General features: G+C 39.7%; 2 protein-coding genes across 2 annotated transcripts; one reads left to right on the top strand and one right to left on the bottom strand.

The window, feature by feature from the left end:
* Positions 1-5,204: 5,204 nt before the first annotated feature.
* On the top strand, positions 5,205-9,252 carry LOC131695069 (focadhesin). Its single transcript, XM_058983598.1, has 5 exons — positions 5,205-5,796; positions 5,854-7,056; positions 7,127-8,309; positions 8,365-8,904; positions 8,964-9,252. Exons 1-5 carry the CDS (start codon positions 5,309-5,311, stop codon positions 9,117-9,119), a joined length of 3,570 nt encoding a protein of 1,189 aa, XP_058839581.1. The 5' UTR covers positions 5,205-5,308; the 3' UTR covers positions 9,120-9,252.
* A 6,184-nt stretch (positions 9,253-15,436) lies between these two features.
* LOC131695070 (malate synthase-like) lies at positions 15,437-17,594 on the bottom strand. Its single transcript, XM_058983599.1, has 5 exons — positions 17,364-17,594; positions 16,811-17,299; positions 16,348-16,736; positions 16,011-16,238; positions 15,437-15,916 (listed from the first exon to the last, which is right to left on the bottom strand). Exons 1-5 carry the CDS (start codon positions 17,496-17,498, stop codon positions 15,520-15,522), a joined length of 1,638 nt encoding a protein of 545 aa, XP_058839582.1. The 5' UTR covers positions 17,499-17,594; the 3' UTR covers positions 15,437-15,519.
* Positions 17,595-17,821: the final 227 nt, after the last annotated feature.

Here is a 17,821-nt window from a genome sequence, read left to right as displayed (position 1 = left end):
TTGCATACTAAACACCAAAATTTGGTTGTCGATTTCAGCTAAATTTTGCTGAATTTTCATCAGCTGAAAGTTTCAGCAATACAAGATGCCAAGAATCGGCCGTTTTGAGTTGAACCTGTTAGACAGATTCGCTTTGCTGAAAAATTATTAATCCAAATTGACAACGCAATTACCGGATTTACAGCAATCCAGCCCGGAATACTGAGAATTCGGCAATTGTGCTGTCAATTTGACAACATGAATCACTGAATTTTCAGGTTCAATTCAAAACGGCCGATTTTTGGCATCTTGTATTGCTGAAACTCTCAGCTGATGAAAATTCAGTAAACTTTTGCTGGTACTTATTCGGCGAAAAAAAATGGTGATGTAGATGGTGTATTTGATGGCGTCTACAAAATAGTGATGTCATTTTTTACTCGAACGATTAGAAGCTTTTGGTATAATCGAGTAAATCGATTAGCTGATATAAAATAATCGACAGCATAACTCATAAGGCTGTGCAAACATTAAATATGAAAATCGCAGAACAAAGCATGACAAGCGCCCTCCAAGTCCTCCCTGTTGCAAGCTAAGATTTCCCACCTAATCGATTACTGATTATAATCGATTATCTTGGTCGATTAATCGAATCAGTTATTCAAGCTCTCGAAAATTACTCGATTAACAGATTATTTACAAAAATCAGACTACTACAAAATGTACCAAAATACAGATTTATCTAGAAAGGTACAGATTTTTGAAAAGTTTTTGGTACAAATTCTGTACGGTACAGATTACAGATTTTTGTAAATAAAAAATACAGTCATGACAGCTGGGTAAAATAATTTAACCTTGCGATGCAGTAAACAGTGTAGAGGTAAACGTTGAGTTAGGCCGGTGACAGAGTTATGGCAATGGAGCTGGTACTGACTGAAGCTGACATTATAATACGATATTCGAGAAACCTGCTTCCAGCAAATCAAAAGGATGATGTCCGATTGAGAGACGAGCGAATCTTCTCGGAGTCCCTACGTTTACTCTGACATTCTCCATTTGATTTACTGCAAACAGGTTTCTCGCTTCCTTTTGACATTACGAGCCTCGTCTCAGCTTCTCACCGCCACTCTGTAAGCATCCTTAGGTTGCACACAAAGTGGCGGCGAGAATTTGATTTGGAGCTGATGTTGACATCACCCAGTCAAACTCATCCGGCAACACAGATTTTTTTTGTTTATTTGACGCGACTCAATGCGTTAGCATAATTGAGCCGTGGGTCTTTTAAAATGTTTACAAAATGTAGAAATTAAAATAAACTTTCAACTATCCATAGGGTCTTGTTGACGTAGCTTGCTACTGTGTGTTGAGATCCTCTTCCTAGGTTGTGGGACATTAGGTGCGTTGTCTGCCGCACATTGGGGTCATCCGGTCCGTCTTCTCACGCGTTTTCGTTCACGTCCATGTCGTTATCGGTACTACATTCATGATGCTCACGCTCGGATGTTCTTTTTTGTTTCTTGTACTTCCAGTTCGCTGTTGTAAATCCTTCTTCATCGTAGTTTGATACTTTATTGGTGGTGTTGGTTGTTGGTATGGAAACATTTGCTGTAATCGTTGTTACTTCGATGTTGGTAATGGCAGTTGGTTTAGTGGTACTAGGCCCGATCGTTGTTGAGTTGGTGTTTGTTACTGCCTGGTCCGCAGTCGTTGGTTCACCAACCGGTTGTGGTTTAGCATACGACGACTGCTTTGGTCGTAGCAGGGGGAATTTCCTTAGCAGCTTCTACACAAGGTTTTCTGTGGTGTAGCGACTGATCGCAATATTGGCACGTAGGAATCTGCCCTAGGTACGTGACTAGTGTTCGTTGAGAATATGCAATACCTTGAGGTGATCTGCCTCAGATGATTAAGTAGGAGGGAATAGGTTTTGTCGGACGCATTCACACTACACAAACACCGTTGTCATGGGAAGAAATCCCTCCAAGTATCTTCCCTAACACTATTGACCTCTCCGTATTTTGACATGAATTGTTTGATAGCGACAGAACTAGTACGTGGTGCCACGTCATGTAACCTTATTTCAATTAATTTCAATCAATTTCAAATTTCAATTGTCATTATCAACATACATTGGGATGCTGTATAAAATGTCATTACATTCGACGACGTGTTTCAAGTTATTTTGCGAAGAGAATGATTCTGCTTGACTAATGTTTTTGAACGTAATCAGTACCGCATGACGTAAATGATGGAATATCACATTATTAACTTCTGTTATGTTGAGCTTCATGTTCACCTTCAACAATTGCTCCATTTCACGAATCGATGGTCTTACCGGACATTTCGAAAAGTCAACAGCAATACAATTTATCCGCAACGGGACATACTCTTGCTTTGCATTGTCACTCATTGCTTGTCCACGTTTCACCGAGCATTTTAACCAAGAGGGTGACGTGACGTCACATTTTCGTAGCCAACATAAGAACTTTGCTTGTAACAAAATGAACGAAATTAATTTTAAATGCGAACGAGGAGCACTTTAGTTTACATTAAATCAGTTAAAGTGTTCATTGTTTTCTTTTGTTTACTGCTACTATTGTTTGTTGATGACATTTTAAGCAATTTTGACGTTGTCAAACTGACCCCCATCGATCGGTGGAAAAACGATGTTGCCTATTGAATTCTACAAGATGACGACACGAATGAACTCATAGTGAATGAAGTTCACGTTTGACAATTCTCGGTGGTTTGTTTACTTCGTCAGTTGCGTGAGTTCGAGTGCAACGGGTGTTCATCTATCACATTTGAACTCACGTAACTTCTATGTAAACAAACCACCGAGAATTGTCAAATGAAGTTCATTCGGCTCATTTTGTGGGGTTATGTCGGTTGGTGCAAAACCTAATTGTCAAACCCTGTATGTAGAGATAGGGATGCCAGTTACCTGGTTTTAACACACTAGGTAGAAGTACAGATAACAGACGTTTAGGCTCGATTTGAATCGTGTGTAAATACCCGTTACTGAGATTCCAGATAAATCAGACGTCTGAAACACGTTTGGCAAACGTTTGTAGATGGCGCAGTTATCGATACAATGCAGTTAGAGTGCAGCTGTCAAACACGTATAGCCAAATAGTTGCGCAGATGGTAATAGTGAAACACGGATTTCCAACGTTTATCAATTTGAAAGTTTACACAGGATTTTGAAAAAAATTGTTCTAGCCTAATTGTCTGTTATCGGTGGTAGAAGGAATCATTTTTTGCTTTTGCAAATAGACAAAGCGGCGACAGCCGACTAATTTTGATCATTTGACCTGCTGCAGCAGCGGAGCGGAGCGATTTACAGCTTCTGAACTGAGCAATATGAGAAACCGATCTGTGGCTACACTGATGGTTACAACTCAACAAGGTTGGAAAAGTTCTTGTGCACTATGTAAACATGGTGTCGAATTGTTACAAAACACTACCAGGGGGCCCTTGAATGAGTTTTTGGTATGGGGGAGTGTGGTAAGCAATTATAAAAAAGAGAACACTAGAAATTCGGTTTGATGAGCTTTTTGCAGATGCTTCGATAGAATCTGATAAGCGAAAAATCCAATTCTCGACAAACATATGATTACGGCCTAAAAGCCAACTGTCACAATCCACTTTGAATGGAAATTCCGGACAAACCGTTACACGCCAATCACAGATGTTGGTAGTAAACGAAAGAGAAAAGTTTTCTCTTTCATGAACTGTTGTGAACTGTGTTCGACTAGTAACAGTTTGTCTGGAATTTCCATTCAAAGTGGATTTTGACAGTTGGCTTTTAGGCCGTAATCATATGTTTGTCGAGAATTATTAAATTTTAAAGAGACTTACAAGAAATAAGCACAATAAAAGTATTTCAGTGTATTTCTGCTATAACTATAGTGTGCTAATAGTGTAATTGAAGAGTCACAAAGATCCCCAGTCTTTTGTAATGAATCACAATTTAACACAACCATCTTAACAGCGTGTCGGTTTTATCCCAACCAAAGGGTGTCGGTTTTACCCCAAAAGCGAACTTTTTTTTCAAAAAGGCAATAAAAAATATTGAATACCTGAAACTCGTTTTCAATGCACCCAGTTGATCATATAAAAGGTCGATAATAATGGGTACTAAAAAAGTAGTGATTGGAAAAACTTTTGTTCTGTTATAACCTTAAAATCTACTAACAAAAGTTTACATCCAGACAAGCATGAACGCAGCTGTCGTATGTTTTGTTTATTAACGTAAGTCCACTTTGTCTCCAAATTCTCTACATATTCTTAGAGATCCTCAGTCACCCAGAGGACGCAAATAACGAGGCTGCTGTTGCGTTGGCACTCGATGCCATCGCTAGTCTCTGCGAAAATGAAGTCGTCAATATCGTATCCTCCTGGAAAGTACTCGGATTCAAATTTACTCACGAAAGGAGTCCAATTTGTCTCCAAATTCTCTACATAATCGTACTAATAATAAAGTGTGATTATGAAATTAATAAAAATTTCTAGGGAAAGTTGTGGGGTGTTTGTTTTACCCACAGTATCGGTTTTTCCCATAATTCCCCTACTTTTGTTTCTCTCCGCGCGTCTCCATATTTGTTCCATCGTCTCTGTACAGACCATTTCAAGAGAAAATTTACCATAGGACGTAAGTAACAATGAGAGATTCTCTTTGCGGTCTTTCTCTTCTGTTCATTACTCGGCCATTTCAACATTTACTACTCTACTCTTTGCATAATATTCTAATAAAAACCGTCGGCTTTCGATATGTACTGGAAAATTAGTGCAAAGTGTTATAGTGACGTCGTAATAAACAAAAGAGAAAGTAAACAAAGAGAGGCTCTCAATGTTACTTACGTCCTATTGAAAATATTCTTTAGATTTGCTTTTTTCGTGAACCCCTCGTTAAAGTTCAACCCTGCAATGCAACTTCAACTGCATTCAGGGATGCCAGCTGCACAGATTAATCTTAAGTTGCACATCAGATTCTCAATGTCCTGCGCAGATTATTGAAACGGTACCTATTTTTACCCATTAGTACAGACTAGCACAGATTTCTCAATTTTTGCCTCGTGCAACAACACGATCTAAAAAATGGTCGCATCTTCTTGTTTTAAGACAAACCGTCGTTTTCATTAAGCACTTTGCCTTTGCCGGGCAAAGAATTAAAAAAAAGTATTTTCTGGCATCCCTGACTCCTTTGACAATTCTCGTGTTTTGATTTTTTTATTCGATATCTGTTTACGAATTTTAGCAATTTTTTGGAGTTCTCGTTTGTACCAACCAGAAGTTTTTTTTTCAGCACTGTTTCAAAATATTTTAAAAAATGGACGATTATAGTAATATCATTGGCAAATCAACCATAATATCAACTGCTAGCTCAATTAACAAAGTGATTAAAGCGATGGTTGAAAACAAAACAAAAACAAATGGTGGTCCCGGTAATGAAATCGAGTTACTTAAAAAGTTGTGCAAATCGGATAATCCACAAACAGCTCAAATTGCGGTCCAGGCGCTTATTCAGCTCGTACGTTCAGGCTCGTTGGATCTAGGACAGGTCCTGAGCATACTGGTAACCACTTTGACTGGCTCAAGCTCAGCACATTTCGCAGCTATCAGCAATGGAATGTTTGAGTTACTATTACTTGATCTGCGCCGACGGTGTGCTGCTCTGGGAGAAAGTAAATATGTTTGCCCGTTCGATATTAAGTCGCCTCAGCATCCATTGATTCTACTGCTGGATAATCAAAATGTGGCAAACATGCTGTGCTTCTCAGCCAAGATCCACGAAATTTGTCAGCATCATGATCAGTTGTGAGTTATGAGCTACTGTTGATAGCGCTTCTAAGATTCTAATATTTTGTTTTGCAGGATTCGTAAAAATAGCATTGAGTTCTTGAAGCCAGTCTTTCTGTACATATTCTGCAATATCTCGACATTTCCTGAAAGCTTAAAAATTTGGCGTACCTTACTCAAATGTTGCGATACCGGCAATGAAATGGCACTCAGTTTGGTGTACGATATCTTGTTTTGGAGCAAGACTTCTACAAGTGAAAAGGTTCTGTTCACTAATAGTTTATTGTTGGAAGCGTTGGATGTTCTTCCCAGCGACAAGCAATTTGATTCACTGCGTGGGGATCTATGTTTATACCTGGCAGCCGTAACCAAAGAAATGGTCAGTTTTAATTTTGACCCATCCGGTAATTTTCTACAGATTCTATCGGTCCTACACACCCTCAGAAGTAGCAAAAGTTTAAACTACAGTATATTGCTGATGGTTTTAGCAGATCTGTTACAATCGTTAACGCCAGCCTATGTTTTGGGGTTGTTGCGAGTAGTTCGCTTTCTGTTGGATAAAGGTTGCAATCGTCTAAGCCAGCTGATGGTATTGGATGGAACAGTACAACTGTTGGGACAACAAACTTTTATAGACAGTTATCTGGGGCATTGTGATAATATTTTACAAATTGTGCTAAGCACCAATTCTAGAAATACTATTGAAGAAACTAACGCTAATCAAATGGCAATATATTTCCACAGAGATTTAGCAAAATATCAACAGTTTCATCGGTGGTGGAGTCTCGTGGAAAGTGGTAAAATTTCTGTCGATTCTAGTCTGGATAACGCAACTGTGAATCAGAGGTTTTTTGAACAAAATAATCTCATTCTAAGAGGTTTATTTTATGAAAAAGAACTTTCTTCGACAAGTTGGGAAAAAGTTTTTGAACTGTTGATTGGTATGTCGAAAGCAGATGAGAAGATCGGGTCGAGAATCCGTATGCCAATACTCTTCACACTTGCAAATGATACAAGCCCAAAGAAGCGAATGCTCTTGCTGCAGAGTTTGGCATCGATGGGCGCGAAAGATCATGTGCTCGGAGTGTTAAAAGCACTGACTAAAGATGTAGACCGAGCTACAAGTTTGAGCCTGTATCTGCGACTGTGGAAAGCAGAACCGAGAACGTATCCGTTTTTATACGAAATTCTCAAGGATACTAGCCGGCGGCCAAAAGAGGATCCGTGGGAGACGACGTTTGCGAGAATCTACACCATTAGGGAAATATGCTTGATAAAGTAAGTGGGAAATTATTCAAATTCGATTTTACACGTGTTATTCTCGTACCTATTTATTCCTCCTTTTCAGACCACAACAGCATGGCGCAGATCTGGTTAATTTATTCTCAGAGATTCTCAGTCACCCGGAGGACGCAAATAACGAGGCTGCCGTTGCGTTGGCACTCGATGCCATCGCTAGTCTCTGTGAAAACGACGTCGTCAATATCGTATCCACCTGGAAAGTACTCGGATTCAAATTTACTCACGAAAGGAGACCACGCATTATTCGTAGTTTGTGCAAATTTTTCACCAACGTGCCTTCCATTCAGTTGAACTCCATCGAACAGGAAAAGCTGGTTAACGATATCGTCGGGAAACTATGGCATTTTGTTACCGATTTCGATGAACGTGAAGTGATCGTAGCTGCGCTGGACGCGTTGAAAGCATTTCCACCAGAAATAATGAATATATTTCAGATTCCGGAAATTTTCCGCCAAGGTATCATTCTTCCCACCGAAGATGACGACACACTTGATGCAAAGCAAATCCCAGGTGAATGCTGGGTTAACTTGATGCAATACGTCAATCACAGTGCTATAGAGGAAGCTGGGGATCTTGTTGCACATCATATTCGCAACGAGATGAAATCTTACCGAGGTGGGATCTATCTTACTCCAGCAGGTCGACCTGAACCTTCAACTCTACGATACCTACCGAACAAGAGCATACTGGCAGCAGTCGTGCATTGTTTGATCAGTCAAAAAATAAAACAATCTTCTGGAAGTAACAGCTTATTTCTGTACAACCTTCTCAGAATATTAGCTAAAAAACTTCCGAAACCGATCCCTCCGCTGGATTGGTGTTTTCTGCATGAATATATCCACAACTGCTTTGAGATGAAGAAGTACTGCTTGCTGATTGCAATTAAACAAATGCCCCATTCGGGAACAGCCAAACGATTAGTTGAAAATTACCTAAGCGAAATGATTGAAATTGACATGTCGGCTGATGATGTGTTGGTGATATTCGAATCGCTTGATATAGTAACTGAGTCAGTACAAACAGATATTTATAAAAGGTTTGTACATCTGGGTTTGCAGTGTTTGTTGGAGTGTTCGGAGGGCAATGAATTAAAAGGTCCCGATCCGTTTGCAAAAACTGTTCAATACTTGAAGCTGACCTTTAGCAAAAAATATCAGAACGAGGAAAACTTTGAATACCTTTGTGAAACAATGGAAAATTTGTTTAGCCGTTTCACTGTTAAAACTAGCGTAGGTGATAGCATTTTTTTAGACTGCCGTAATCTAAACTATTTCTTTTCTACAGATTTTCCAAGAATACATTCAGATACTCTGCTTGCTACCACAAAAATATGTTTGCTCTTTGCTCAAACCGAGCACATGGGTTGACAAACGGAACATACTCAAATTGGAAAAAGTAATTCAATTGCAGTTTTCTATTCATAAGTACAACCAGACAGCTACTGATATGCATTTGCTCGGTCTTAGTGACATACTAAAAGCAGTGTCCCGACTCGACGCAGAAAACGAAAGAGTGCAGAGGTATTTTCTGCATTCTTTCCTCAATTTTGTTACTTCGTTAGAGAACCACAAGTCATTGAATAACTGGATTATCGAACTTATTGGCTACATCCAGACAGAATTGATCGAAAAACAGCTGACACCTCTTGTGGAGGTTCTTTTCATGGTTGATGTCTTCATGATTGTTGTTACCGGATTGTCCGGGTATGTATCGTTACTCAGCACTGATGCGATAGTTGCTTGCTTGGATGAGAGGTTGTCCATCTTTCCGCCGTGTCTTGTTATGTTGTTTAATCAAAATTTATTGAGGGATATTGAGAATAAGGTAGATTACACGTAAAAGTTAAATGTTAGTCTTCAGTTGTTTACTTTCTTCTGTTTCAGATCTATGAGTTTCTTTACCACTTGCACAACCATTCCGGTATTCCAAGAAGTTATGCTGGTTGTTTTGAGAAAGCCATTATTTGCTGTAAAGAGCAGTCCTATTTCCAGCAGCCGCAATTATGGTCCAAATTTGTATCGCTTCGACGAGCGTCATAGCAGTTACATACCTCAACCTTAAGGCATTAACTAGAAAATCAAAAAGTTTTTTGGACGAATTGTACAATGTTTCTACCTTGTTATTGATTAACGCATTTTTTTTTTGTTTATTTCCGAAATCCATTAACAGTAAGATCATGTATTTCGATTTTTTTCTTAATCCGAAAGCCGAACCTGCCTTGAATACCTAGTTCGCTACAGCGTCATTTCGCCAATGCTGGTCCTATCGTTCCCCCGCAGTTCAGGGATCTCAGGTCCTACGAAGTCGGTGTCCGCTTTCTGGCTACCTATGGAATATTGGCCCTTATTACCGTTCTCACTTACACTTTCACTTCACTTACACATCACTTCACTTGTTTTTATCTATTACCGTTGTCACCTACAGTGACGTGATTAAAATGAACACCGTGAAGTGAGAGTGATAGTGAGGTGATGTTCGGAATAACCTTAGTCGAAAAATTTACACTTTCGGTGTATTTTTTTCGCCATCATCAAAGGTGAATTTCAGTCACGTAAAATAAAAACATTTCTGAATTGGATTATTTTTATTATTTTCACACAGCTAAGCATGAAAAAGACGAACAAGAGAGAATTAACCTGCCTTGTAGATTTTATGATGAAGAAGCTCGAAGTTTTTTTTCCATTTTTATTAACGACCTTTTGAGTCAATTTTTTAACTGTTGTAACGGCACTTAATTAGCAAGGGATTCGAAGGTGAAGTATATTTTTCCATATTAAAAGACATATAGTACTTAATGGAGAGTAAGGAGTTGAAAGAAGAAAGTTTAGAAAAGCGTGGAATAGGGTCAAATGAGCAAGCTTAGAGTTTCCCGGCGACTTAACCTTTTGTCTGCCACCGCAGGAGTCAAGATATTTTGGCATTAGAGCGTAAAGTAACTTTGTACTTCATGTAGTCGGAACCGAATCTCCTGCGGTAGCAGACAATTCAATGGGTCCTGCGGTAGCAGACAAGTCAATGGGAAACTCTAAGCTTGCTCATATGACCCTATCCCACGCTTTTCTAAACTTTCTTTCATCTACTCCTTGCTCTCTTTTGAATACTATGGCTCTTAATATTGAAAAATATACTTCACCTTCCAACCCCTTACTAATTAAAGCACGAAATAGCGAGGGAAAGCAGGTTTGATTAAAATTTCCAGGTGGTGGCTAATGATCCAACTTTTTTAATTGTCATGTGTCGCATGAATGCGTTCTGGAGAGATATCTGCTGCGCCGCCATGATTTCAAACCCAAGATCTTGAATGTTGCGTTAAGGTCAATCCACAATAAACATAATCGATTACATTCGACACAATTTTGTGATGGTCGAATTCGTTTAATTTGTTGATGCATCACGATGTAAAGTTTTTGTTATTAACCGACATGTTCAAAACTACACAATTCTTCAATTAGCAGTCCAGTATTTTCGCTTTTTCAAATACATCTAAAGATCGAGTTATGCCATACCGAGTCTGACTAATGTAGATAGTTTCTAGCAGAACGAGTAGAACAATCTGAACTATCTTCTGAGAAATCAAGGGGCTCTGAATTATCCCCACGATCTTATTAACCCCTAGTTCCGCTATTATATGGCACTAGCTAATACCCATCGCGCGTTGCTGCGACTTTCAACGAAATAGGAGAAAAACTGACTGAGTCGGACCGGTCTGACTCCACGCATCGAAACGTAAAAATTCCGCACATCCATAAACATCTACTTTCGGTTCACGGAACCTGCCGCAAATCTCGGTGATCCACACGCAATTTACCGCAGTTTGTTATGTGGATACCGTTGATGAACAGCATATCTAGGTACATGTCGCTGTACTTACGGCTGCATTATGGACTCGATGGAACTCACCCGGCAGGCCAACAGCCATGTTCACGTCGAGCGCGTTTCATAAACCGCGGACAGTAAATGCTTACGCTTGTCAATTTATCGACCGATAATACATGACAGAACTAAAAAGACAAGAAAAAAACAATAAAAGAGGATATTTGTATGCATCGATTAGAATCTTCGATCCTTGCAAATACATGCGAGGAGGAAACAATACAACTAATACAGTTGAACTTACCTATTGCCAGGCTGCAACGGCACGGGTGCGAGGACCCAAGTTGTTCAATGAATCCGTAATAGTTCACCAGAGGGAAGGTACCAATTCCGTCGTAATTATATACTAGCTTCCTCTAGCTAGTTCGGGATTGTTGACAATAAAATCAACAAGTCAGCAAAATTGTCGCTTGTTCGGCCTTTTCTTGCGAAGCACTTTATAAAGATTCACAATAATAATAAAAAAGCATTAACAATTCAAACTTTAGACTTATTCCACTCTACGTGACTGGTTTTCACCTTTGAAAATGTTGGTGGAAAAAATACACGCGAAGTGTCATTTTTTTCGACAAAGTGATCGTGACGTGACGTTCATAATAACACCGAGTTCATTCAAGTTGTCACTTCAAATGAACTCTACACATTTTATCACGAAGGTGACACCCGGAATACGGTGTTGATCACTTCACTTCGTCTACACCGTGAAGTGATACCCGTAATAAGGGCCATTGTTTACGGAATTTTTTTTCTGACATTCGTACCACATGACCAGCCCATTGCAGTCTTCCGTACTTTATCTGTTTAACAAAATCCACAGATTTGTATACTTGGTATAACTCATGATTCATGCGTCTGCGCTACACTCCATTTTTGCAATCCCGCCGAGTATTGTCCGCAGTTCGTTACACTCGAAGACTCCGACTTGTTGTTTCATTTGAAACTCTTGTTCCGGATATATAGTATAATGAATCCTATATAAACCAATATCACGAAAACGAAATGGTTAAAACTATCAGAATAAATATTGAAATACATTTTTTATATCACGAGTGGCCATAAAAAAATTCCTTGGTCGCAAAAGTTTGCCTTTGATGATTCCGGGGTTCAACAATATAAGCATGAACATTTTTGAAATTACAAATCATGCAATTTAAAAATTTCAAATATTTGGTTACATTGATCATGTTAACGGTAGGTTGGGAATCCCAGTACAACTCAGTACTATTTATTGCTACACAGTAATGGTGTATGGCAAAAAATGTAGGCAGATCAACTATCTTTTCAATACATAGACTTTAATTGTAATCCACGCTCATTTCGTTGTGGAATATGAAGCACTCAATTGAAACATGTGCTGAAGTATCCTTCTCTGGTCTACTAGTTGAGACTACCTTTAAAACTTCAAGGAATGAGTTCCAAGTTTAGGGCAAATTCGGGCAACTAAAATCTTCGCTATAAGTTATAAGATGCACTATCCTTGCATTCCCCATCGAGAATTGCGGGGGACATTGGGGGACTTTTTTCCCTAATACAATTTGTGGATATTTTAGGACTTTGAATGGTTATTTTTCAGGTAACTCCATAGCGATGCAATATATGCGTTTCCAATAATATGAGCACAAAGCTGGTATTCTTAGTTTTAAAATGACATATTTGAACATATGATTCATTAAAAATTCAGCAAAGATACGAACAGTTGAGAAAACGTGCGTGATATTTTCATAAGTTTTACACAGAGTTGTCAAATATATTTCCGAGATACTCTGGGAATTTCTTAGCTAGAGTATAAATAAACATTCAGTATAGAATTGGTTTAAATTGGAGTTGATGCAATTTTCGATTTTTGGCCACATGTCTCCCAATAGTGCGTTAGCGAGTGGTCGCTTTACTAACTAGACGGAAAGATGAGACATGGTGGTCCCGTGCCAGGGAGATCGCCTGGAGATGTTGATAATAGTTGATGTTGCTGTCAACCGAACTTTGAAATCGTCGCCAATCGACTCAATAATAGTTGCGCCGTGATGATGAGTGATAATTGACCGAGGAATTGAGTCCATATTGATGAAGAACAGATCGATAGTTGTATGAGCCCCGGAACGAGTCAGTGGGGAGGGACTTTCCGGGATTAGGATCTTATAGTGGCCTTCATCTGTGTCATCGCTTCATCGCTGTTTTGATTTATGCAAGTATTATTCGAGACTTAGTGTTCTCGTTAAGGTTGCCTTAGATGATGCTCTGCCATCAAGTAAGCTTGATAATGATGTCTCATCGAAGTGAAGTCGATGTCTCATCACTGGTATAGACTTGCGTAGGACGGCATGCTAATATGAGTGTGATGCTGCCAAAATAGGTTACTTCTCCTCCAATGGCTTTGATGAACTATAGCCGACAACTCGACAGTAGTTAATAATTAATGTTTCCTCTGAATACGATTGCCACACAACCCCCCTGAGGTTTGGTAGGTCTAGTCTCACTAGTTTGAAACGATATGCCAATGCTTATCTTGCGTTTTAAGGTAGATTTCTTTAATGACAATCACGTTGATAAACTCTTCTTCGAGCCACCACTCGATGATTTTGCTCTTGAGTGAGCAAGCGTTTCAGTCTACCAGATCCACTCTAGCAGCTGTTTTCAATAACAAAAGGCCCTGAGTATATATCTGGTCGACCTGGTTTTGAAGGTTACGTAAGGGGAATTCAATTTGTTGAAATAGTGGAGTAAGCTGCTCTGAAATGTAGAGAGAGACGGTAAATCCAAGAGGAAGAGCCAGACTTATGAATGAAGTCGGTGTGGTTCGAGAACTGGATGGAACCGACGCTGCAGCAGCTGCCAGTCGTGTATGGGGTTGGAGCGGTGGTATAACTCGGTCGCCGGGATTGGCGAACATTTCTGCTGGTTAATCGCCGGGCGCAGTATTGATCTCCGCTGCGGTTGATTTCTGATCTCTTATTGCGGATATCTATAAATTCCACGCGCTTTGTGCGAGCCTTCGTGGTGGCGCGATGATTTTCCTCACCAGTTAGCGCACTTGGGGTCCGCTTCTTCAATTGGTTGTAATCTGTCAGTGTTGTGAACCCCGCCACATTTGTTGCATTGGGTATTCATGGAACAGCTGTTGGTTCCGCAAACGAATCATAGAAATTTCATGCATTGAGTAACACATCGGTGCTTGGGTTTGCTTCAAGCCTACTCAATAAGGGAACGATTTATCACGTTGATCAATTTGAGGGTTTTCAGCGATATAAATCAGGTAGAGCTGATCTCGATAAGTCTACACCCCATCTCTTCCGCTTCCTTCACATTAACAAAGCCGTGTAGCAACAGTTTCAATAGTTTAGTATCGGGGACATCGTGTGTGAAGTACTGGTAGTGCGTTGATTTAAGGTATTCCATCAGTTTCACATTAAATACGCATAGCCGGAACGCGCACTTTTGGCCGTGAGTAATCGTTATACTAAGGTTCGGACAAAGATTGATCGGGTTTCCGAGCACGAAGATTGGCGGGATCTTCTTCTCCCGCTCTGCCGTATTAGCTTGCTGTTGTGGCGGTTTCGGGTTCCTATTTTTCAAGTTTGCCAGTAGATTACCGGCATCGCCATCCTTTAAACCGATAGTCGATTTCCTCGCTCGGAGAACGTTTTAGCGCGTATTTCGCAGCGGGATCTACCACCATGTCCTCCATCGCGGAACCGGGTGAAAAAGCCGCCAGCGCGCAATATATTTCTAAATGAGAAGAGCGTGAGACGACCACTACACACTTAATAACTGTGGAATCTCAACAACTAAGATATCATCAAACATCTTTGTTAGCTGAGATCTCCGAAAAGTGACATTCGATAGCGCTGAAACTCGGAAAATATTTTGCCGAAAATCAGTAAACAAATGTCACTTTGCTGAGATATCAGTTCAGAAATTTCCAAATATACGGCTGTTGGGAAGTTACCGAGCTGAATTAAATATGTGACCGATTTAAATAAACAGATTTTTCGATTCGTTTAGTAATTCACGATATTCTGCGATGCCTAAACCTTTTGAACATGCGTAAATTATCAAAGTTCGTTTTCATCATTGAATACAGATTTCATCATAATACCAATACAGAAATCATCTAGCAGCTCTGGCGTCCAGGTCCTAAGTTAGTGTTGGATTCTGATGAGACGAAGCCAAAACGCGAATTCCGTAACTAATTGTGTTATAGGTTTTGTGCCCTTCAAGTGCAAAAGTGATATTCGTTAATTTTGTTTTTCCCTTCAGGAGGTGTCGTTCAGTGTGTTCAGAAGTAGTTTTCAATTTTGCACTAGTGAAATAATATGGGCGCTTTCTACTGAAGTTTTCGGTGCGTTTAAACTCAAAAGTATTACATAATTTTCAGACCAATTTTTGTTATGACGCTGTTTCTTCGGAACGAAGCAAAGAGATACAAACCAACTTTTACGATTTTTTTGGGCTGTCTTCGGAGTAATTTATGAAATCGACGCCGTAATTCTTCTCCCTGAAATTAATAAAATATATATTTATTTTTCCTACAAGATTCACAAACAAAACACTACTACTGCACTGCACTTGTTACAATTTTGATTCCAATCTATCATTTTTATTGTGCAGAGTCCTAAATTTGTGATTATCATTCAAATAAGTCGTTATATATTCAATAAACTCCCGCGAAGAAATTATCTCCAATAGTACATACTTGGACGACAGAAGTCGCTTTCGATCGGGCACTGAAACGCACCACGATTTGTACGCTTTGGAAATTACTTTATCCAGCATCGTGTACACGAGGGGCCTGGTTACGAATGCATCTTGCTTTCCTTCGATAGCAGCTCGGTGGCGTATCCATTGCCAGATCTGAGAACGCGATATTTCAGCCGTTGCGGAGTCTTCAACTGCTCCATTCAAATAGAACACTCCACTCCCGGTGAACCAATGATAGATGAAAAGTAAGGCCACTGTTATGTTGTTGCTGGAATTGAAAAACTAATATTGTTTAAACCATGAGGGCAGACTGAGCGGGGTGGAAATGTTGTCACGAGCTAACTACATTTTAACTTAATTACCTTAATCCCTCTAACGTGACTCCGCCTTCTGGAATTTTCAACAAACTGGAAGGTGTTATATGATCTATATTTGGACGAATTTTCAGTTGATTAGCACTAAGACATTTCTGTTGCCACAGTTCATTGATATCGCTAACCATTCGCTGATCATATATCATAAACCCATCGACTCCGCTGTCGATTTCAACAGACTTTGCCAGTTTGACACTTTTTACAATATCTTCAACCCTAAAAAGATGAAGTTTTCTTACCGGCTATAATCGCAAGATAGTCCCATGAAGATAGGAAATCCCCTAGAATACGAGTGTGAGTAGTATGCGGATTGGTATGTACTTACGAATTTCCCGAATTTTTTCCATTAGGCAATATCTTTGCAGCCATGCCTCCAGTAGCGAGGGCTCCTCGTTTATGGCAAATGTTAACTAGTAGATTCATGTAATTCCTTAAAAATGGCTGACCCATATTTACGTATTTGTTCCGATCGGGAATGAGAAAATCTACACTGTCACCGAACTTAGAAATTATGCTAGCCGAGTAATCCCAAATGCCACAGTTCAATCCAATAGCATGTTCTTTAATAGAATGCAGAATATCTTCCATGCGATAAGCTGCCAGGATATTCTCTATGAGGACACACGCCTTTATAGTTCCCTTCGGTAGATTTAGACGATGCTCGGTCCAAGTAAAAATTTTATTCCACAGCCGTGTCTCATTTGGAGCCTCGATCTATAAAAATTGTAATTGCACAAAAATAGGAAACATGATTATGATTAACATATTATGTGAAAATCAACACTTACTTTCGAAAGGTAGAAGTAAGGTCCAACTTCCAAACTGGCCATTCGATTTGCGTTGTGATACATCAGTATTGCAAAATCGAATAGTGGACCAACTACTTCTTTCCCCTGAACCATGCAGTGATGCTCAGTCATATTGAAAGCCCTCGGCCTGAGCATCAGAGCGGGACACTGTCGAATATCGGTAGGACCTCCCGGTAGAGTACCATGAACTGCACGGGTGACATTACACAGCCCCTGCACAGTGTTCCGCCATGTAGGGCAATGACCATCGTCGAAGTCAACTTGTATGCCTTGAACCTGAGCGTACAAGCTGTCTACAAAATTAGTTGTATTTGCTGGGCTAACATCCCCCAGATCTAACTTTCGGTTCTGCAGGCGAACAGGCAGATCGTCAATTTTCCATTCCAACTCCTCGCTACTATTCCTAAAATCTGGCTTCCATTTGCCTTGTTTTATAGACAACCGTCGTTCCAATCTTCGTCTAAATAACTACGAAAGACGAAATGATAAGATATCAGTATGTTATTGCATCTCAAATTGTTATTCAAATAACCTTTTCAATTTTGCCATCAAACTCGGTGATCAAGTCATACAGGAATTCAAGTGCACCACTGGTAAAAATTTCCGCGTGTGCTTCTTCCAGACGATGAGGTGCTCTTTCAATGGAAACATACTTTGATTTATCCATTATTTAAACTAAATGCAAAATAACTCAGAATAATAAACCTAAGAGAGTAAAGTATTTCCAGCTCACCGGTTCCCGGTGCAATACTTACTACCGAGTCAGTTCGTTATCATCGTGAGCATGACCTGTACGAAAACGAATGTGATGCGTAGATAGGTTGAAGTGCTTATTTTGGCTCTATTAGAGAAGGTGCCGCACTACTTTATTTGCCATGCGAGCGACCATCGATGGATTGTGTATAATTGCGTATAAATTGGTGGTTGTTAAGTCAGACCAGACTAAGTGACATTGTATTATGATTTCGAGAAAAAGTTTAAATCGCAGCA

The sequence above is a fragment of the Topomyia yanbarensis genome, unplaced genomic scaffold (genome assembly GCF_030247195.1).
Source record: "Topomyia yanbarensis strain Yona2022 unplaced genomic scaffold, ASM3024719v1 HiC_scaffold_268, whole genome shotgun sequence".
NCBI lineage: Eukaryota > Metazoa > Arthropoda > Insecta > Diptera > Culicidae > Topomyia > Topomyia yanbarensis.
This window is presented reverse-complemented; position numbering and strand designations above follow the sequence as displayed.